General features: G+C 43.5%; 2 protein-coding genes across 9 annotated transcripts; one reads left to right on the forward strand and one right to left on the reverse strand.

Moving 5' to 3' along the window:
- The first annotated feature begins 3,020 nt into the window (after window positions 1–3,020).
- On the forward strand, window positions 3,021–21,437 carry sppl2a (signal peptide peptidase like 2A). Of its 8 annotated transcripts, none has more exons than XM_040195619.2 (17): window positions 3,039–3,368; window positions 3,890–4,000; window positions 4,111–4,293; window positions 5,580–5,669; window positions 5,830–5,963; window positions 6,039–6,184; window positions 6,906–7,002; window positions 7,124–7,225; window positions 7,610–7,691; window positions 7,951–8,025; window positions 8,127–8,183; window positions 17,327–17,380; window positions 18,442–18,541; window positions 18,723–18,803; window positions 19,171–19,343; window positions 20,298–20,331; window positions 20,973–21,437. In XM_040195619.2, exons 1-17 carry the CDS (start codon window positions 3,315–3,317, stop codon window positions 21,011–21,013), a joined length of 1,614 nt encoding a protein of 537 aa, XP_040051553.2. In that variant the 5' UTR covers window positions 3,039–3,314; the 3' UTR covers window positions 21,014–21,437. The 8 variants fall into 8 exon arrangements, with proteins under 8 accessions (XP_040051587.2, XP_040051553.2, XP_040051561.2 ...); XM_040195627.2 differs by having other exon boundaries at window positions 19,171–19,331; XM_040195653.2 differs by lacking the exon at window positions 20,298–20,331 and having other exon boundaries at window positions 3,021–3,368; window positions 19,171–19,331.
- LOC144385344 (uncharacterized) lies at window positions 9,516–16,635 on the reverse strand. The gene has a single exon (XM_078085521.1). The coding sequence runs from the start codon at window positions 15,557–15,559 to the stop codon at window positions 9,650–9,652; it is 5,910 nt and encodes a 1,969-aa protein (XP_077941647.1). The 5' UTR covers window positions 15,560–16,635; the 3' UTR covers window positions 9,516–9,649.
- Window positions 21,438–22,056: the final 619 nt, after the last annotated feature.

Here is a 22,056-nt window from a genome sequence, read left to right on the forward strand (position 1 = left end):
TGCGGATATTAAAAACTATATGTCATGCTGTCGTGCGCCAGCAGCTGCACCACAAAGGATTGTTAAAGTCAACTAACAAGCTCTGTTTCTCCCTTTTGAACGGTTACAGAAGAAATTACCATAAAAACAAGTCTATTTGTCCCTTTATTATTATTACTTTTTTAGGCTTTACTTTTGAAGATTAACGTACCACAATCGCAAAGGTACCCAACATGTTAGATGGTCGATAGCACTGACAAAACTACTGGAAAGTAACAAGAAACCAACAGAAATGTGTCATCATCACAAACTAAAAAACTTTAAGATTTTGTGCACATGACACTACATACGTGTAATACATAAATGCAAAATGAAGATGCTAGTGCTCTCCGATCTCAGGTAAACAGCTTGATTGAACCAAAGGCCAAATATGCATCAAAGTGCAGCGTTTAAGAGGCCTCCCTGATTAAAGCCTTCATCCCCGTCCCCTCAGCTCAAAGGGCCTTTTCTTTCTGAAGCACGCAGCAGAGAAAGGTTTGACCATTAGCCTAAAAGGAACATTTATTATTCTTTGACAAAACTGAGAGATCTGTGGCACGCATTGATTCTGTGCCTGTGCACGGAGTAGAGAGGGTGCGCTGGGAACCACAAGGTTGACGGTTCAAGGCCCGGCTGCTCCATGTCCCATGCCAAAGTGTCCCTGAGCAAGACACCTGGCCCCTAATTGCTCCCTGGGCAAAAAAATGTTAAAAGTCATGGGTTAAAAATGCAATGTAAGTCGCTTTGGACCAAAGCGGCAGCTAAGTGACCTGTAATGTAATGTAATTCTTGGCCAGCTGTGGCATGTCTGTGAGTTAGCTGGGGATTTTATCACTCCAAAGTTGCTGTGGGAGATGCTTTTTATTTTACTACCAGTGGCATGGTATCAAAAAAGGAAAAAGTATAATTTCAGGAGATTTGAGTGTTTCTATGTTGACAACAGTTTACAAAATTGTTAAAAGCAAATTTAAGAGACACGATTTATGTCTCTCTGTCGGTCTCTAAATTTCAATATTTAAACATTTTCCAATGTGTTTTGTCCAAGAAACATTTTAGCTGTGTGATTTTTGCGGGGATGAAGAGCAATGTGTCTGTGGCGAGCTCAAAAGGTGCCGGTCACAGTATTCAGTTACCTTGACCTGGACTGAGCCGGGCAGCTGTTTCACCTGTTTCCTGTCATTTGTGCTTAGCCAAGCATCTGCTGGCTGTCGCTTCATATTTCACAGGCAGAGTATCAATCTTCTGATCAAGTTAACGCTCAGAAATAAAGCCCAAAATCCATCCATCCATCCATCCATTTTCAACCGCTTATCCGGGGTCGGGTCGCGGGGGCAACAGCTCCAGCAGGGGACCCCAAACTTCCCTTTCCCGGGCCACATCTACCAGCTCTGACTGGGGGATCCCAAGGCGTTCCCAGGCCAGTGCAGAGATATAATCTCTCCACCTAGTCCTGGGTCTTCCCCGGGGCCTCTTCCCAGCTGGCCGTGCCTGAAACACCTCCCTAGGGAGGTGCCCAGGGGGCATCCTCACCAGATGCCCAAACCACCTCAACTGGCTCCTTTCGACGCAAAGGAGCAGCGGCTCTACTCCGAGCTCCTCGCGAATGGCTGAGCTTCTCACCCTATCCCTAAGGGAGACGCCAGCCACTCTCCTGAGGAAACCCATTTCGGCCGCTTGTACCCGTGACCTAGTTCTTTCGATCATGACCCATCCTTCATGACCATAGGTGAGGGTAGGAACGAAGATTGACCGGTAGATCGAGAGCTTTGCCTTCCGGCTCAGCTCTCTTTTCGTCACAACGGTGCGGTAAAGCTGCTCCGATTCTCCGGCCAAACTCACACTCCATCTTCCCCTCACTCGTGAACAAGACCCTGAGGTACTTGAACTCCTTCACTTGGGGTAAGGACACATTCCCTACCTGGAGTAGGCAATCCATCGGTTTCCTGCTGAGAAATCCCAAAGCCCAAAATCATATTTCCTAAATGATTGTGCTGGGTAAGGTAATTTTTGTTGTACGTTTTCACTCATTTGGTAAATAATTAATGATGCGTTGATTATAATTAATAGTTAATGTTGATTATTGCAATGTTTATTCATTTTTTCTCTAGTAGATCAATTTCTAGACACACACACATGCATGTCGATGGTTGTGTGTGCGCGCATATAAAGGAGCAGTTAGAGTCTGCCTCGACAGCTTTGGTTCAACGGTAGATTTAAAAGTGGCAAATAAAAGCCAAAGTTGCAACAGTCTTTTACTCGTGCAGGTCAAACAAGGCAGCTGCTGTGTTCATCTCAAGCCTCGGTTCTCTGGTGCTTCAGGGGTGTCTTCATGTACGCTTGAAAATCCATCACCATATGGTAGTTTTAGCTTCTCGGGCCAAGCAGTGAAAGATGAATTACTCACAGATTAAATATTGCTCTCTAGACTTTTTTATATGAGACAAAATTTTAAGACTGCTACCCATTATTATGATTAACACTACTTCGTATTAAACCCCATCATAATACAATGATCTCTTCTAATGCACAAGGGAGTTAGTTGAGTACTGGTTATGTATTTTTATATGTATGTAAATTTGTAATGTTCGATTTCATCTTGGATGAGCGAGCTGACTGTCTATTAGTTAATTAGTGCAGATGAACACATGAATGAAAAGGTTCCTGGATAATAGAATGGCTGCATCTTCACCCACGTTAAACATAATGACAGATGTAAAGTCTGAATGTGATACAGTGTGTATATATATATATATATATATATATATATATATATATATATATATATATAATAACGAATTGCTGTAAATATCCAGGGGATTTAAAACGGCATTTTACAGTATTCCATGAGCAGATAAACGTGTTAAGTGCTTTGAAAGGGCGCTTTACAAATCCAGCCTTGGCTAATAACACATTCTGAGCCTGAACATTTGCACGATCACAGAATGACATTTGGTATAGAAAGAATGATTGGTATAAGAATTCATTTTAAACGTGAACATGTTGCATATCAAAAGGACCACACAGACAAGGCTCGCTTTTCGTTTTCACTGTTCCCCGTTTTGCTTTTACTTCTTGATTTTCGCAGCGTGCTTGTTGACGCGGAACAGAATCCAAACGCGTCACGTGGTCACGCGTCACGTACGAGCCGAAACAGGAAGTAACGTTACTTGGCAGCTGACGGCAAGCTAAGCATTTGCGATGAACATACTGCTAACTTAGTAAACAGAAAGTGTCACCGTGTCGTATAACGTCAGAAGTTAATTCATGTGGATTCCGCCGAAACGAATGTTACCGAAATGGAAAGAGCAGTCAGATTCATCATTTTGTCGGTCGTTTTCTTTGTATCGCAGGTAAGTTAACGAACGATGGGAACATAAAACTGTCCTCGGCATTCGTCGCCAATTTACGGCCTTAAAGTTGGACGACCGTCGAAAAACACGTCAGCTACGGCTACTGTTGACGGAATCGTGTTCTGGGAGCGTAGTCGGCCGACTGTGGTGTGTTAGTATGTGAATCATAAGCATCGCGTTGTTCTGGTGACTCAAGAGACCGACGTCTGCTGCAGATGAGCTAGCGTTAGCATTAGTCGGTTAGCCCCATTTAACGTCAGTTTGCTTCAATCTGGGGAAGACGTTACATCTGCCTTAACATTTAAAGAATAGTATACAACCCACGGGACGGGTTGGCCGTTACTATCCAACGTGGCTTACTGAGGTTAAAAGCATAGTAGGTAACAGTATCCTTTAACAACGTCCTCTTCTACGTCACCAACACGGAAGTATTTTAATTGTCACTCAATGATCACTCATCAATCATCATTGATTCTCTTCAATATGTTTACAATGCATGAACAACATGTCTTTCCCAACAGATAAACTGCCAGGAGGCAATCTTGCACATTTCCAATGAAAATACAAACAAGGAGTACTGTATTGTCTACAATCAATCCTGGACCCCACTGTCACAAACCCTTGATGATGCTGTAAGTTTGTCAAACAAAGAGCTTCTAGAACTTCTATGCTTCTGACGGCATTCTAGGAAGCTCTTCACCTATTCTAAGCTGTGAATTACATTTTTTTTTCACTTTCTCAGTTGCAGTATCCAGTGGTGAATATGACATCCACTGTGTTGTGTAATCCCTCGGGGGTCACTCCAGATGTGGTTAAGGGCAAAGCGTTGGTGGTGATGAGGGGCGACTGTGATTTCAGCAAGAAAGCTCTTGTTGCTCAGGGCCTTGGAGCTACTGCTTTGCTCATTGCCAGCAAAATACCTTTGGTAGGACATTCAAATTAAACTGTATTTTTTTCACCAGACTAAGAAATGTGATTTGACATTTCCTTTTTTTTTCTTTTTTCTTTTATTATCAACTAATTCATGAAGGAGCCATGTTTTTTTTTTCTCTTCTTGATCCATACGTAATACTAACATCCGGATGTGCAGTGGGGAGAACAAGTATTTTATTTTCCCACTTACAAAACATAGGTAGAAGTCTGTAATTTGTATCGTAGGTACTCTTCAACTGTGAGTGACCGAATCTAAAACAAATCCAGAAAATAACATAAACAGAGAGCTGTGTAAGCACAGCAGGGATACAATTGTAGACCTGCACAGGGCTGGGACGGGCTTCAGGACAACAGGCAAGCAGCTTGGTGAGAAGGCTACAACTGTTCTTAAAAAATGGAGGAAGTTCAAGATGACGGTCAAGACGGTGAAGAGAGCTGGGACCACAGGAAACCATTAGTAACACACAACGCCGTCATGGATTAAAATCCTGCAGCACACGCAAGGTCCCTCTGTTCAAGCCAGCCCATTTGGTCTAAGCTCCACTCGCCCTGTATGGAGGAAGAAGGATGAGTACAACCCCAAGAACATCATCCCAACCGTGAAGCATGGAGGCGGAAACATCATTCTTTGGGGATGTTTTTCTGCAAAGGAGACAGGCCGACTGCACCGCATTGAGGGGAGGATGGATGGGGCCGTGTATGGTGAGATCTTGGCCAACAACTACCTGTAGCTGGGTCTTCCAGCATGACAACGACCCGAAACACACACAGCCAGGGAAACTGAAGAGTAAGAATGATCTCAAGGTCCTGGAGTGGCCCAGCCCGTCTCTAGACCTGAACCCAATAGAAAATCTTTGGAGGGAGCTGAAAGTCTGTGTTGCCAAGCGACAGCCCCAAAATGTCATGCAATAAACTGCAAAATAATACAATGTAATTTTCTGGATTTGTTTTCGATTCAGTCACTGACAGTTCAAGAGTACCTATGATAAAAATGACAGACTCCTACATGCTTTGTAAGTGGGAAAATCGGTTTTATTAAACACTTTTATACGTTTATACTGTAACACACCCATGCAGAATTAAAAAAAGGAAGTGATACCCAATGCCATGGAGCTGGGGATTTCTAAAATTACATTTTCTCTATGCCATTTTCTTTCTAGTTTCATGTGTCGTCTTTTTCTTTGACAATGTAACCCTTTTAAAAATGACTCGCCAAGAGCTTACCAATGAATTCTAAACTTAATTTATGAAACTTATTTTAACTTCTCCACTTTTCAGATCACTCCATCAGCCAATGCCACAGAGTATGCAAAGATCAATATTCCTCTGGCTCTCATGAGGTACAAGGATTTCATTGAAGCACAGCAGGTCAGTCCAGACTTTTTCTACTGCTTTTTTAATTCACTTCTATTTCCTCCTTACAGACATCCAGGCTTCATAGAAGCGAAGTTACATGCATAACTTTTGTTAACACCCCTCTGGAAAAAATGTCTCTTAACACAGTTTCTATTTGTATCTATGTCCTCAGGTGTTTGGTGAAGGAATGCAAGTGAAGCTTTATGCTCCACCTAACCCAAAGATTGATGCAAGCATTGTCGTCATGCTACTGATTGCCATCGTCACAGTTTCCCTGGGCGGCTTCTGGAGCGGCGCGTGTGAGAGGTAGGACATTGCCGTTTCACATACGGGGCACTATCTATACATTTGAGTACAATTGTGTTTTTCTGTTGTTGGCAGAGAGCGGATGAATGGTGATGGAGGAGGGGGAGAGAGCAAAGCAGACCCCAAAGAGCTGTTCCTGTACTCTCCTCTTAAAGTGGTCATCTTTGTCGCCATGATGTGTGGGATGCTTGTCCTCATGTACTTCTTCTACAACGTCATGGGTAAGTTGGAATTATTGAACTTTTATTTGACTCCAAGCGGAACAAATAATTGCCAGCACGAACCATCACATGCCATTACCATGTTTGCTTGTGCATCGGCTGGTATCAGCAATGCCTTTTCTTACTACTTATTTTTATTTTTCCAATATTACTCCAATAAAATTTCAACTGAAACATTTAAGCGTGACGGTAGTCCTTCCCCAAGAAAATGTGAAGGGTTTTGATGTAAAACTATGCATTAGTACATCATGGACCATTATTATAGATAAATGCCCCAAAAGCTGAAAGATAAAACCTGCTATAGTTAACTAATTGTTTTATTAATCACACATATTCTCGTCTTCCTCTGGACATTTTTTCTGTAAAAATCCTATTCTGTAATCAGAAGACTCGATTCAGAAAAAGCTCAAATAAAGTTTTATAATTAAAAACTCAAAAACATCCCTAATTGATCAGTGAAAATTGAATTGATCTTTCTCACTCCCTCCCCTCCGTGTTGTGCATCAGCTCGTCCAATGGCTGTCTGCATTGTTTTCATGTTCTTAAAACAAATTACTACAAAAACTCTGGCGAACATGAGAGGGCAGCAAAGTGCACAAGAAAAAGTCAAGCTGCGCCAAAGGTGCTGGTTTTTGTACCGTGTTTACTTGTGGGTACCGGCCCACTTCAAGTGCTTGAAGGAGTGATTCTATGCTAAGTTTTGTGCTTCTTTTCTCCCCAGTTTATGCCATCATTGCCATATTCTGCCTGGCGTCTGCCTCTGCACTGTTCAGCTGTATTGATGCAGTGATGGAAAAACTTAGTTGCCCCACTGGGAGGTAGGAGACTAAGTCTTTCTCTTCTAAAAATAAAATAAAAAGCACATTCCGATTGCATTTAGGTAAAATATACACGCTGGTAGAAGAGTTCACATTTTTTTTGTGTCTTTCTTTTTTCCAGCTTCACCATTAAGAATTGCACCTTCTCTGTGCGCTCGCTCATACTGGCCGCCGTATGTATTAGCGTTGCTGTGGTCTGGGGAGTGTACAGGAACGAAGACAGGTACCACAAGGAAACACATGCTCACAAAACACGCAACCATGACACACTCTGACACGACTGCGCCCCAGAGAATTGTTTTGCTCATCCTGTCTGGAAATACCTGTTGGTATATTTCTGATGAAAACACGTTTTCTTGCAAACCTGACGAGTCTCGTTGTGTTCAATAAGACATTATTGATGGCGTGGGTATATTCTTAATTCTATGTTAATTACCCTTTTATAACTTTAGTATTACGTAAAATTTTGCGGATAACGTTGACATCTTATCGCATCCTATCCTAATTCTCGTTCATTTTGCTCCAGGTTTTGTCCTGATTTCAGCAGGATAGATTGTTTCCTTTTTTGCGTTGTATCCTTAAGTATGGGTCATTTTTTTGTCTGTAGATGGATCTGGATCTTGCAGGACTTCCTTGGCGTTGCTTTCTGCTTAAACTTCCTGAAGACCGTTTCGCTTTCCAACTTCAAGGTACCTCTTCTCTTAGGGTCACACCTTCAATACTACGTCTTGTAAATATTAATTTTGGAGTGTTTTACGACGTCTTCATTTATTGTCTTCTGTTATGTCCCACACTATCCTATTGTCCCTTGTATTTCTTAGGATGGATTGACAAGATAGACCTCTGTACCATGGCTTTTAATAAAATGCTGATAACGCACTGTTGAAACGTTAAAATAGACATTTTATCTGTTCTAATCATTTTTTATTTTTTCCCACATTGGCGAAGATCTGTGTGATTCTGCTGAGCCTCCTGCTGGTGTATGACGTCTTCTTCGTTTTCATTACGCCGTTCTTCACCAAGGTATCAGTAGATCTATTGCTTTTTATTGGATTTTCGCATGATTGGAGCAGTAGGGCTTTTACAAATGTGTAAGTAACATGACATCTCTTCCATGTCCACAGAACGGAGTGAGCATTATGGTGCAGGTGGCTCTGGGCCCGGACGCATCAGGAGAGAAGGTTAGTCCTCCTGCATTGCTGCTTCCTTCCTCAGCAAATCAACATGAATTTAAAAATGATTAGACTCTACATCCGGTCCTTTCATTAGTTTCATGAAGGACTTCCCGAGTTAAGATTTGAGTGATTAGAATTTACATTTTAATATACTGAATGACGATAGAAAGATATGTTTAATATGTAGCACCCGTATCACCACTCTGTGAGTCACTCACGTGAGAATGGGGGGTGCTTGGGTTCGATGTGTCGTAAAACCTTTTAGCAAGAAGCTATTTAAAAAATAAATGAGACCCAGAGATGGATGTTCTTTTAACAAAAGTAAAATAAATAGGGCAACGCCCTTGTTTATTTAAATACAATAATTAATTTTCCCCAAAACCCAATATTACCAAATAGAGAAAAATAAATAACCAAAACTTCCCCAAAACATAAATAATAAACTCCAAATTCAGTGATACAAACCCAATAGTATCAAGGACGTTACATCAAAATATATGTTCGAAATGTTCCCGTTCCTCAACTCGGAGAATACCAGAGTTCAACAATAACAACAAAAACTTTCCCCTCCAAGTGTCATGAAACAAGTATCAGCCGATGCGGTGTTGGGCCCAATCACCACACACAGCCACACATGTTCCAGTTACTCACGGCAACGATATGTACGGAAAGAAAACACGTTGCAGACCTGTTTGGTCTGGCAAAACATTGAGAGCGCCGAAATCACTTTCAAAACATTGAGAGCGTGGAAACTCGGATCCGCGATGCGAGTCACCGACACGTCCGCCCGGCCACGCCCACCGTGGCTAGCAAGCTCGGCTCCCTCGATGGCGACCTCCGCTGCTTCTCCCCCGCTCTGTCCGACGGGGTTTCAGCTTTGGTTTCTCCTCCGTTTCCAGGCTCACAAACACACCGAGTCCGCGGTCCACTCCTTCCAGCCTCCCGCGCCGGTTTATTCTGCCTTCTTGACTCCTGCTAGCGTCTTTTTCTCTTCCCCAAAAACGCCGGCGTCCCGTCTCTTCTCGACTTCTTCTCTCCTCCTCGAACCCCCAAAAACTTCCAGAACTTTCCAGTCACGTGTCTTCCCCGTTGTTCTCCCAACCAATCACCATTGGCTATACAGCGCGAATACACAACTGACCAATAATACGATAACAAACAGTAAGTACTAAAAGACTAACGGCCTAAAGCCTCTGGAGATAGTATTTAACTAAACATGAACTTAACATTAGTATTCATCACTATGACAAACATTACTCCATGCACAACAAATAAACATCTCCCCACTTAGAAATCAGGTTTCCCCTATTATGTATTTAATGTAAAATAAACATTTACTTTTTCTTTTTATAGGCAGGCACCTAGTTTTGAAAGTATGACTATAGTCCTAAGGTCACCAGGGGACTACACTCTCCCCCTTCTGGACAATTTTGATGCCCTCATCAAAATAAACCTTAGAGAACTCTAATAGTCTACCAGCCAACACTAGGGACCGGATTAAAACAAGTGTAACACAACGCCATGGGGTGGCACCAGAGAGTTTGACATACACCGCTCCTGGAGTCTCCATAGAGTCCACTTCCCACCAACACGCCATGGCTTAGGACTGTCACAGGGTGGTCACAAGGCTTGCCCAGTTCATCGTAGCTCAGCTTGACCACTGGACGAATTACTCGTTTTGAATGCTCAGCTTGTCCACTCTCAGCTTGAGTGTCCGGATAGGGATTGACGTCTGCTCCCCCCTCTAGAACGTCGACTTCTGGATCAGCGTTGGGAGGCTTGTTGGTCAGATTATTGACCGCTGGCTCTATTTCAACCGGGTCGTGAACTTGTCTTTCAGGTTCGGTGACAATTGGCTCGGATTGCTCCCGGGACAGTTCTGAACATGTCAGCAACTTGTCCCAGTCTAACTCAAGGGGGCTTGGCAGGTATACTTCGTCATACTCTAATTCTGAGGACACGTCGTCATCTTGGTTGGTTGTCGGTCCTCGTTCTTTTGTCTGTTGATGCAATGCTCTGGTCACAGGTCTGTGTTGTGCCCCCACTTCACCTTCGTCGACAGGGATTCTCACCAGGTAACCAATGGGTAACAGGTGGTTACGATGAATAGTTTTTTCGGCTCCCATGCCCCTCTCTGGCTTGATCTTGTAGACAGGTAAGTTGGGTAGCTTCTCCATAACAATATATGGTGAGGGTAACCACTTGCATTTCAATTTGTGCTTGCCTGTGACCCCAAGGTTTCTCAGCAACACCCGGTCGCCTTTGTCAAGGACTTGTTCTTTGACGTGCTTGTCGTGTGCTTTTTTATTTCTTTGGTGATTACTGTCCGACGCTTCAGTTGCAAGACGGTAGGCTCTTTGGAGATCTTTCTTTAGCTTAGCAACATACTGATGGTAGGACTTGGTCTTTTGATCGTCCTCGGCCACGCCAAAACAGATGTCTACCGGTAAGCGAGCTTCTCTGCCAAACATTAGCAAGTAGGGCGAATACCCAGTTGCGTCGTTTTGAGAACAGTTGTAGGCATGGACTAACTGACTGATCTTTTGACTCCATCTTTGTTTTTGCTTTGGATCAAGTGTGCCCAGCATTGACAAGAGCGTACGGTTAAATCGTTCTGGTTGCGGATCTCCTTGAGGGTGGTAAGGCGTTGTTCTTGACTTACGAATACCCAACATCCTCAGTAAATCTTGGATCAGGTTGCTCTCAAAATCGCGGCCTTGATCCGAATGTATGCGGGCAGGGAGTCCGTAGTGTACAAAGTAGCGCTCACACAGTATCTTGGCAACGGTGACCGCCTTCTGGTCTTTGGCTGGAAAAGCTTGGGCATATCGAGTAAAGTGGTCAGTCACTACAAGGATGTTGGTGAAACCTTGAGAGTCTGACTCAAGTGACAGAAAATCAATACAGACTAGGTCTAGAGGGCCTTGGCTGGTAATCTGTTTTAAGGGAGCAGCTCTCTGAGGAAGGGCTTTGCGAGTGATGCATCTGCCGCAGTTTTTGATGTACTGCTCCACTTCAACTCCCATTTTCGGCCAATAGAACCGGTTTCTGATGAACTCAATGGTCTTGTCCATTCCCAAGTGACCTGACTCATCATGCAAAGATCTCAGGACCATCGGAACATACTCTCTTGGCAGTACCAGCTGCTTTACCTCCGTCCCATTTTTCTCAACCTTTCTGTAGAGCAGATGGTTTTGAATGAACAGCTTGCTTACTTCTTTGTTCAACAGGACAGAAATTGGATTATCGGGGCTGATGAATGATGAACCACCACAAAGCGACTGCTTGACTGGAGCGATAGTAGGATCAACATCTTGAGCGGTGACCAGGTCTTTGTAACTGAGCTGACTCAAAGAACCGAGATCCAACCAAACTGGGGAGGCAAAACACTCTGGTATACCATCAGGTGACACTCCAAGGGACTCGGCCATCGTTGTGGACTCTGTTGGAGTTTCACAGCACTTGATCTGCTTGCACAGGGCTTGAACACTTTCAGTCGATACAGTTTGCCAACCTTCTTCTGTGTTCGGACAAGGGTTGCGTGACAGGGCATCGGCGTCGATGTTGCTGCTGCCAGGCCTGTATTGCAGGGTGAAATTGTACGTGGCGAGTGCCGAGAGCCAGCGGTGACCTGTCGCATTGAGTTTGCCAGTCGTGAGAACATAAGTTAGGGGGTTGTTATCAGTCCTCACGGTAAACTGTGCTCCATACAAGTAGTCGTGGAACTTGTCCACCACTGCCCACTTAAGTGCCAAAAACTCAAGCTGGTGCACAGGATAGTTCTTCTCAGAGGCACTCAGCTTGCGGCTTGCAAAAGCAACAGGTCTCAAGCCCTCAGGGTACTCTTGGTTGAGGACAGCTCCAAGCCCTTGGAAACTGGCATCTATGTGAAGTATATAAGGCTTGAGAGGGTCGGCGAATGCCAGCACGGGTGCATTTGTGAGGCAGTGGATGATCTTTTTGAATGCCTCGGAACATGCCTGGTCCCACCGGTCCCCAAAAGGCTCATTGACTTTGTAGTAAGTCTTATCTGATGCTGAGGTAGACTTGTGTTTCTTTTGGGTGGGAGGATACCCTTTGCACAGCTCTGTTAGTGGTCGGACGATGATGGAAAAGTTTTTTATAAACCTGCGGTAGTAGCCGCAGAACCCCAAGAACGACTGCAGAGAAGGAAGGTCGGTTGGCGTCTTCCACCGCGTCACTGCGTCAACTTTGCTCGGGTCTGTGGCGATACCGTGCTCAGAGACTATATGCCCGACATATGTGACTCTTGAGCGACAGAACTGGCATTTGTCGAGGGACAACTTTAGTCCAGCCTCTTCAAGACGAGCGAGAACTTTGAGGAGTCTTTGCTCATGCTCCTCCAGAGTTGTGCCGAAGACAATGAGGTCATCTAGATAGACAATGACTTCAAGCATGTGCATATCGCCGACTGCCTTTTCCATAAGCCGTTGAAATGTCGCAGGGGCCCCTGTAATTCCCTGCGGCATCCGCTCGAATTGGAAAAATCCTAGGGGACAGATGAAAGCGGTTTTGTCTTTGTCCTCCTCAGCCATTGGGATTTGGTAATAGCCACTGCGCAGATCCAACACCGAAAACCACTTACTGCCTGACAAACAATCGAGAGCGTCGTCGATTCGGGGTACAGTGTACTGGTCTGGGATAGTTCTCCGGTTCAGGGTGCGGTAGTCGATGCACATACGAAGTTGCCCATTCTTTTTACGTGCAAGAACAATTGGTGAAGCATATGGACTTCTTGATTCTTTTATGATCCCAGCCGCCAATAAACCTTGCAAGTGACGTCGAAGGTCATCCAAATCCGCTGGGGCAATACGTCGAGATCTCTCTCTGAAGGGAGTGTTATCATTCAGGCGGATGTGATGTTCTACCCCTTTAGCCAGACCGACATCCCACTCTTCAACAGAGAACACCGGGGAATGTCTGGAAATCTTTTGACTCAGCCTCTCTTTCCACTCTTTGCTTATGGGTGACTCACTGAAGTCAAACAAAGAAGGATCCATAGCTGGAACAGATTCCACATTAGGGTTCGATGCATCGGTCACAACGTCAGCGACGTGAAGGTGAGCGATCACAGTGCCCATTGGAATGGCAGTTTGCTTCAGAGACTCATTACGCAGTAGCACCAGGAAGTTGTTTGAATCGAGCATCTTGGAGAACAACACAGTTGGCTGGACAAGTACACTTGAAGGAAGGGTAGGTGAGCGGGCTCGCTCAATGATGAGTATGCTGTCTCTGATGACTTGTGTTTCTTTAACTTTGCAGATAGCAATGTATTCAGTGCCAGGGGGAATTCTGAGAGGACCAGGCCCAGCCCATTTAACTTCAGCCACAGGCAGGTCTTTGTTGCCTTTTATGGTCATCCCTGCAGGAATGGGTAAATGGTTTTTCTCTTGCACGTGGATGTTGAGTGACTTTATGTTCTCCAGGTCCTCTTTTGTTGTTCTGGACTCGAAAGGCTGAACCCCCCTAACGTTTGTGCCGATAAGGACAGGTATAGTCTCGGAGCAACGTGGATCAGGGCACACCAAGGCCAAGACAGAAACAGACTGGACCTTGTGGGACTTCGATTTTTTTGGCAACTCCAACTCGATCTGGATGTACCCTTTGTACGGGTAGCTGCTCTCTGACTCACTTAGGCCCCATATGGCTAGACCTGTCACAGAATTTAACTGAATGTGTGATAGGTGTTTAGTATACCAGCTGTCGAAAATGATGGTAACTTGCGACCCACTGTCCATCAACGCGGTGCAGGGGTTGCCATTGATCCTGACCTGAGCAGTGGAGGGCGGTCCCACGAGTCCCTCGGGCAAACTGTTGGTCTGTACATTTACCGCGCTTCTCCTGACACTGGCATTTGTCGTCTTGGTTCTTGTTTCGTTTTCAGATGTGCGGTTCTGTTTGGACTTTCTTTGCGCTTGCAACAACTTCTGAATAACTTTGGGATAGTTCTCAGGAGAGACACACTTGGTGGCAAAGTGCCCGTCTTCCCCGCAGCGATAGCAGAAAAAATCAGTGGGGTCTCTGGCTGTAGAAGGTCTTTGCTGCCAGGGTTTTGGCTGGGTCTCTTGTGGGCAGGGCTCCGTAGCAAGACCATACTTGGGCTTGACTGACATGACTGAGACTTGTTTTCGGAGCTTTACTACTTCTTTCTTTAAAGCTTGAACGTTCTTGTCGTCAGAGTTCTCTGCCGCCGGAGTGACTGAGAGCATTGTGCTCGTAGAAAGGTGACTTGGCATGGCGGCGGGGAAAGAGAGTTCACTTACTTGGTCTCTGAGTTGGTGTATTTCAGCTCTCAGATCTTTCAACTCTGTGTCGACGGTCACAGTAGCGCTTTTGGCGTAGACGGCTTTGGGATTATGGAGTCTGCGACGTGAAGCTTCATGCTCCTCCTCCTGTCGTATCTCATTCAACAGCTCAAGAAAAGTGGGAGGATTGTTTCTGCGCTCTCTCAATCCGAGATTTAGCATCATAATATCAGATCTGATAGCCCCTTTAATGAATTGGTCAAGACGTGCTTTGTCTGCCTCCGATGACTGGAGTCCACCCTTTTTGACAACTTTATTTAGGATTCTCTCAAGACGTCTCAGGAACTCCGAGAGCTTCTCATTGGGGTACTGACACAACATTCGGAAAGCAAAGTAAAGTTCCTCACCGCTCTCTGGGTTGCCAAAAGTAGTCTCTAGAATGTCAATGTACTCCATAGAGGTTGCAGATGGGTTGTTGAAACGGACAGCTTGGAGGATCTCCAGTGCGGGACCCTTTACACTTTCCATTATTCTCATTTTCTTTTCTCTTTCCGGGCGATCGTATTCTTCAATTAAAAGTCTAGCTTGCTCAACCCAGTTTTCCAACTGTTCCTCTCCTGGGGGTGTGGGCATGACCCCTGAGAAAATGCGCAGTCTTCTGTAAAGATTGTGGTCACTATGTGGGGGCTGGCTGGCCCTTTGCAGGACATCACCAACTGCTCGAATGATAGCTTCAGGAGTTGAGGCTTGCAGTGGGGAAAAAGGACTGGAATCTGGCAGCGGCACATTTTGAGCATCACCAGCTGCCTGAGCTTGGGTTTCTCCCTCCTGCTGAGAAGGTCCAACGATCATCCAGGCCTCAGCAGACCCCTCAGGAAAAATATCAAGAGGAATGGCGTCGGTGTCCACATTCTCCCTGCACTCACATAGCACAGTTAGACTTTCCGACGTTGGGTCATACATTCTTCCTCTCACCCTGACTCTCCCGAGTGCTTTGACAGTCTGCATCGTTTCCTCGATGAAACCAATTTCAGTGTCCGGAGGTACATCTTTAACCAGCAAGGCTTTCACCGGGTCTATTCCTTCTCCAACACACCAGTTCTTCAACTGAGCCATCCCCACGGGTTGTGCACTTACTGTGACCACTTGTCAGAACTAAATTTGGTAGGTTTTACTTGTAGGTTAAAAGCTAACCAGCTATTGGTTTTAAACTACTTTTTAAACAAACTGTTTAAATCTCTGGGTCATACTAAAGTTAGAGCTAATTTAAACTACTGTTATAAACTAAATTAACAAACCCCGTCCGTGCCTCCATTTTATGTAGCACCCGTATCACCACTCTGTGAGTCACTCACGTGAGAATGGGGGGTGCTTGGGTTCGATGTGTCGTAAAACCTTTTAGCAAGAAGCTATTTAAAAAATAAATGAGACCCAGAGATGGATGTTCTTTTAACAAAAGTAAAATAAATAGGGCAACGCCCTTGTTTATTTAAATACAATAATTAATTTTCCCCAAAACCCAATATTACCAAATAGAGAAAAATAAATAACCAAAACTTCCCCAAAACATAAATAATAAACTCCAAATTCAGTGATACAAACCCAATAGTATCAAGGACGTTACATCAAAATATATGTTCGAAATGTTCCCGTTCCTCAACTCGGAGAATACCAGAGTTCAACAATAACAACAAAAACTTTCCCCTCCAAGTGTCATGAAACAAGTATAAGCCGATGCGGTGTTGGGCCCAATCACCACACACAGCCACACATGTTCCAGTTACTCACGGCAACGATATGTACGGAAAGAAAACACGTTGCAGACCTGTTTGGTCTGGCAAAACATTGAGAGCGCCGAAATCACTTTCAAAACATTGAGAGCGTGGAAACTCGGATCCGCGATGCGAGTCACCGACACGTCCGCCCGGCCACGCCCACCGTGGCTAGCAAGCTCGGCTCCCTCGATGGCGACCTCCGCTGCTTCTCCCCCGCTCTGTCCGACGGGGTTTCAGCTTTGGTTTCTCCTCCGTTTCCAGGCTCACAAACACACCGAGTCCGCGGTCCACTCCTTCCAGCCTCCCGCGCCGGTTTATTCTGCCTTCTTGACTCCTGCTAGCGTCTTTTTCTCTTCCCCAAAAACGCCGGCGTCCCGTCTCTTCTCGACTTCTTCTCTCCTCCTCGAACCCCCAAAAACTTCCAGAACTTTCCAGTCACGTGTCTTCCCCGTTGTTCTCCCAACCAATCACCATTGGCTATACAGCCCGAATACACAACTGACCAATAATACGATAACAAACAGTAAGTACTAAAAGACTAACGGCCTAAAGCCTCTGGAGATAGTATTTAACTAAACATGAACTTAACATTAGTATTCATCACTATAACAAACATTACTCCATGCACAACAAATAAACATCTCCCCACTTAGAAATCAGGTTTCCCCTATTATGTATTTAATGTAAAATAAACATTTACTTTTTCTTTTTATAGGCAGGCACCTAGTTTTGAAAGTATGACTATAGTCCTAAGGTCACCAGGGGACTACAAATATTTTTGGGAAATTATCCTTTGCTTCAAACAAACTCTTTTCGGACTGACCTAGAATGTTATCCCACCCAACGTCGTTCACTTTATGGTGAGAATGAAGAACGTGGTTCCGCTATCTAATGAAATTAGAGGATTTGAATGTGTGTTCAAGAAGAGCAGTGTGCAGGAGTTCTCCTGTCCTGGGAACAAAAATCCCCAAACGTAGGATTGGTGGGATTCCCCTTCCCCTTTGTACGTGCTTCATTAACATCCTGGCTGCTGCTACACTGCCGGTTGTTGACGCCCTGTAGACTGAGTGACTAACTGTGCGTTGGGGTTGGGTGGGCTCTGTCGTAGACGCACGGTAACATGGTGGAGGTCCCGGCTGAACCCCAAGCTCCCTCTGAGAAAGTAAGGCTTGACTTGTTGAACTCCCAGTCCTTTTTCTGATGGGTGGAGGTTGGTGGGAAGGGATTAGGGTTGTCAACATTTGGTCTCAAGATGGATTCTCATGAGCAGAACTCTTTACGAAGGCTATGTGATTAAAATATGAGGAAAGTTGGGCCTTTTTTTGTTCTTGTTGTTTTCTATTATTTGTACACACATGGACTGCGCCAAATAAATCAAAACTTAAATTACATTAACAGAAGAAACTAAAAATGTCAAAGGATAATATGTAATCCAATTCTGGAGGAATCGTGTGTACTCATTGGTGTTTGTATAAAGCCTTTACTGCAGGTTATTTGAGAAATCCAAATGGTATGATTTCCAATAAATAAGTATATACCATTTTATAATGTAGTATTGAAATGACAGTTGGAGTACGCATTAACGTGTCACCAAAGGTCGGTCTCTACTTTTGGAGCATTCAACTGAATTGAGAAAGACGGCGCATCTTATTGTTGATAACTTAGTTTGACATTAAAAACAATGTTATTGTGACATAGATAATGCTTTTACTTGACCTCTTTAAAAAGATCAAATGTGAAGCAAATGGAAGAAACACACCTGTCCGACGCCCATGTTTGTTAGGTGCTGTGTGCTGAAAAGTCACCATATTTTGAACACAGCAGTTCTGCTCAAGCTGAATCAGTTTTTGAGCAATGTCCACATGTTGGAATTGGGGGGCGGCTTTTTTTTAAGAAATGTTTCTGTATTTATATTCAATTTGAAAGCATGTTTGATGAGTTGTTAGTATATTTGCTGCTCAGTTAGACTTCCCAGGCATTTGGTTTAGAAATGTTTAGAAAGGCCATTGCTGGATGACCAAAGCAGTGTTTCTTGCTGGATTTTCTCTGAAGCATAGCGCATGTTCTAAAGTAATATATATTAAATCACTGCTTTGAGAAATGACAATGTAGTATTAGGTCAGCATGACAAGGTTTACAGTGCAATGTATTTGGTTGCATACAACACAATATTCCTGCTAGTTCTACTATAAATGCATAAAATGTGTTTGTTTTTTTTCTCAGCTGCCAGTGGTCATGCGTGTGCCACGGTTCTCAGCTTGGGCTCAGAACCTGTGTGGAATGCAGTTCTCCATTTTGGGTTATGGAGACATCATTATTCCAGGTGAGGTTGAAGTGTTTTTGAACTGCCAGAGGTCAGTTTAACTGCATTATATAAACCCCAAGAGCAGAAATAAGGAAAACCTGATGTATGGTGGTGGGCTGAAACACAAATGCGTGTATTGCTTCTGTGGTGAAATGGAGGCGATGTCTCTCAACTTCTGGCATCTTCATTGGTCCCACAGGTCTCATGGTGGCCTACTGCAGCAGATTTGATGTTTGGGTCAACAGCAGCAAGAAGATCTACTTTATCTCCTGCTGCATAGGTACACAGCTCAATTATTATTTTATTCATTGTATACGGAAGCTACATTTATAAACCAAATGTATGTCCATTGTTAATACTGTATGAATCTGTGTACATTGTGTCATGTTATAGAATAGAGTTGTTTTTGTAAATTCTGTGTAGCCATATTGGCTTTGCTGCTCTACTGCACACTCTTTTCTGCTGAACTCATTTTTACATTTTAGAATTTATTTGATTTAATTTAATCTGTGTGCAAATATAATGCACTGTTCACAAACCGATCTCCAGAAGATATTCTCTGAGACTATTTCTAATACTTCCGTTTAGCCAGTTTGAGGGTAATTTTGTCCGTCTCTTTCCTTGGTCTGTATTTGTCCGTCTCTCAGCCTATCTGCTGGGAATGATTGTGACATTCGCCGTGATGCTGCTGTCCGGGATGGGCCAGCCCGCACTGCTCTACCTGGTGCCCTTCACCCTGACGGTCTCTGCCGTGGTGGCCGCGTGCAGGGGAGAGATGCGGCAGTTCTGGGCGGGAACCACCTATATGGTGAGAAGACCGGTGAGCGCGATGTTAAAAGTTATTCTGTACAGTTTTTCGCAGAGCGGTGGAGCTTCCTGTTGGTGCTTCCTGCGTTCACATAGGTTTCAGTGTATTTCTGAACAAATTCACTCTTTTATGGTTGGTATATATTTTGTTCACCACCAGTTCATGAAACTAAGTAAACAGCCAGACGTATTTCCAGTTTGCCAAGCAGCTGTTTTATTATGCAGGGGAACTGTGATTAGTCCATTAATTAAACCGGGAAGGGAAATGATTGCAGACAGCATTCCTTGTTTGTTTTTTTGCAGGTGCGACTGCCAGTGTTTGTATCTAATAGGCGTTTAAATCCTAGACGCCGTTGTTTTTTTTTTATTGCCCGCATGGTCCACAGCATGAACCCGATATTATGAATTCTACGAGAAAACATATGATAGAAGCTGCTGTTTTTACATTAAGTGTGTGTTCTTTATATTCCTAATGGCACCTTTTGAATCAGCTCTCTGCAGCTGGAGGTGCTGGGTAAACCCAACAGCATCACTACACTGTCATTGCACTCAACGTAATTCACGCCGGCACTTCAGAATTGTTTGTGCGTCACCCACTTGTAGTCTATTGACCGATTCTATTCCAGGATAGTGGGCTGTCTTTGATGAACCAAAAGCAATATTCAATTTAACGAATAACACGTTTCTTTTTCGCAAGTCTGCCAGTTTTCATCTGCAGCACAAGCTGAAACAACGGCAGCTTGCAAATTCTAAAGTGTACTTTGCATAGTACGTTTGTAGTTTAACAAGAATCAAGCAAAACACTTTAAAGGCCTGAACGATCCTCAGCCCAAGGTCCTAGATTCATTGAGAAATTAGGAGAGACAATTGCATGGCCGTGATGTGTGGAAATGCTCGTCTTTTGATGTAAGCCACAAATAAAGAGCAGGAAAGAGATACAATTCTGAACTGGCTTCATCTTCACCAGGTTTTGGATTCGTCAAGGGAACCTTTGCTGCCAGGTTTGCTTTCCCACCAATCCTCACTCTTGCATCTCTCCCGCCTTTTAATGCAAATCTTTTCTTAGGGCCGTCTTTTGGCCATTCTTGTTTTTTTCGTTGGACATTCTAACCAGGGTCAATGTGATACCTAAAGTCTAAAGTCTAAAATATTAATAAATAAATAAATAAAATATAAAGAACTTGGGAGTACCTGCCTTTGAGTGAAAATGGTTTTGCATTAACTCACCACTAGGTGTCTCTAGTTGATTGGAAATTCTCTGAAGAGCTTCTCAGCAGCACACCTAGAGTTTAAGCCCTGGCCCTGGAATACAATTGACTGCATCTCTTTTTCTTTACCTCTAGTTTGTTTCATCATTATTTTTTCCCCCTCCCCTGTATTTTCCAACCCGCAGGAACTAATACTTGCATCCCTCCATCCTTCATACAGTTACCTGCAAGTCCATGTTGCCGTATGTTGTTGCTTGCAGTTACTGTGATCAGGATGTGTTCTCTTTGTGGCTTGCTATATGTAGAAAGTACAGCCCGTCTGTTTTTGTAAATGCAAGTGCGCATTGCAAGTTACAATCCCTGTAATGTATTCTATCAATTGTATTTGTTATACTGAAAGAAGCATTCATTCTTTTTTTTCCCTCTTATTTTAGAGGGAAGATCTGATGGCCCCATAGAAGGAGAAATATGCTGATTTACAGTGTTGAGAATGGACCCTACTGCTGGACGCTTTTAAATTTTTTTATTACATTCGCAAAGCAAGGGAATACATGTTATTGATCAACAGATTCTTGGAGCAGTAAGGGTTCGCTTGTCTGCTGCAAAGGGCAAGAAGTTAATAAATATTCTGTTTGCTTGTTTAGTGCCTGAAAGGTTGTTAGGTCCACATTCAGTAAACTGTAATGACTTTGCCTTGTTGATGATTGCACACAATGTAATGAGGAAGCACTTTAAAATATTTAGCTTGACAGTTGTTTCATCAGGGGTGGGGTGGATTTTAATTACTTGTAGCCACAATATGATGAATTTTTGATAACTGTTTTGTGGATTCATTGTAACCTGTTTGTATGATGTGATTTCTTTCATCGCCTTATATTAAAGTGAACATATAATGTTTATTTTGTTTCTTGATGAAACTTCCCCTGGGATGCTTGGGGACAAGGAATCGTCCTGTGTTTAAAATGCTAGTCAGGTCAGGAAACGATTTATGGCTGTTTGCTGAAAATTCCATGCAGCTATTATCAAGGGAAAAAATAGGAAAGGCAGTATATTAAACCACGTATGTTGCCTTTTATGTGCCTTTTATGTTCTATGAGGTATAGCCATGGGGCAGACAGCCAAGCGTAAATCAATGTTCTTTAAATTAATTCTATATCAAAGACTGTTTCCAGTATGAAGAGGATAAAACAGTTGTTACAGTGCAATCTCTGAAAGAGTTATCATTTAAATTAAGCACTAAACTTCATACAATCTAAATAACGCAGTTATAATTGCATTTTTTACATCCGTCCAATGGTTCAAATCATTTAGGTTCGACATATTTCTGCACTTTATAAGCACTAGGTAGTCTGACTATGTTCTATGTTCTCTTGGAATTTGCTTTGTTCCAAACACTAACCAATATATTTGGCATGATTCATGCGTCACAGACATTTTATTGATGGTTAATGAAGCTTTTACATGCCACTAGATATTTAGAGGTTTAGTTAACTACGTTAAAAATACGATGGATTGCTG

This window comes from Gasterosteus aculeatus, chromosome 12, assembly GCF_964276395.1.
Source record: "Gasterosteus aculeatus chromosome 12, fGasAcu3.hap1.1, whole genome shotgun sequence".
In the NCBI taxonomy this organism is placed as follows: domain Eukaryota; kingdom Metazoa; phylum Chordata; class Actinopteri; order Perciformes; family Gasterosteidae; genus Gasterosteus; species Gasterosteus aculeatus.

Bases quoted from the DNA above. Each gene is read 5' to 3' on its own strand.
- sppl2a (XM_040195619.2), top strand. From the start codon at position 3,315: ATGGAAAGAGCAGTCAGATTCATCATTTTGTCGGTCGTTTTCTTTGTA. The intron at 5,670-5,829 runs GTCAGTCCAGAC...CTATGTCCTCAG, and splicing joins ATTTCATTGAAGCACAGCAG to GTGTTTGGTGAAGGAATGCA. The intron at 7,226-7,609 runs GTACCACAAGGA...TTTTGTCTGTAG, and splicing joins GTGTACAGGAACGAAGACAG to ATGGATCTGGATCTTGCAGG.
- LOC144385344 (XM_078085521.1), bottom strand. From the start codon at position 15,559: ATGGCTCAGTTGAAGAACTGGTGTGTTGGAGAAGGAATAGACCCGGTG.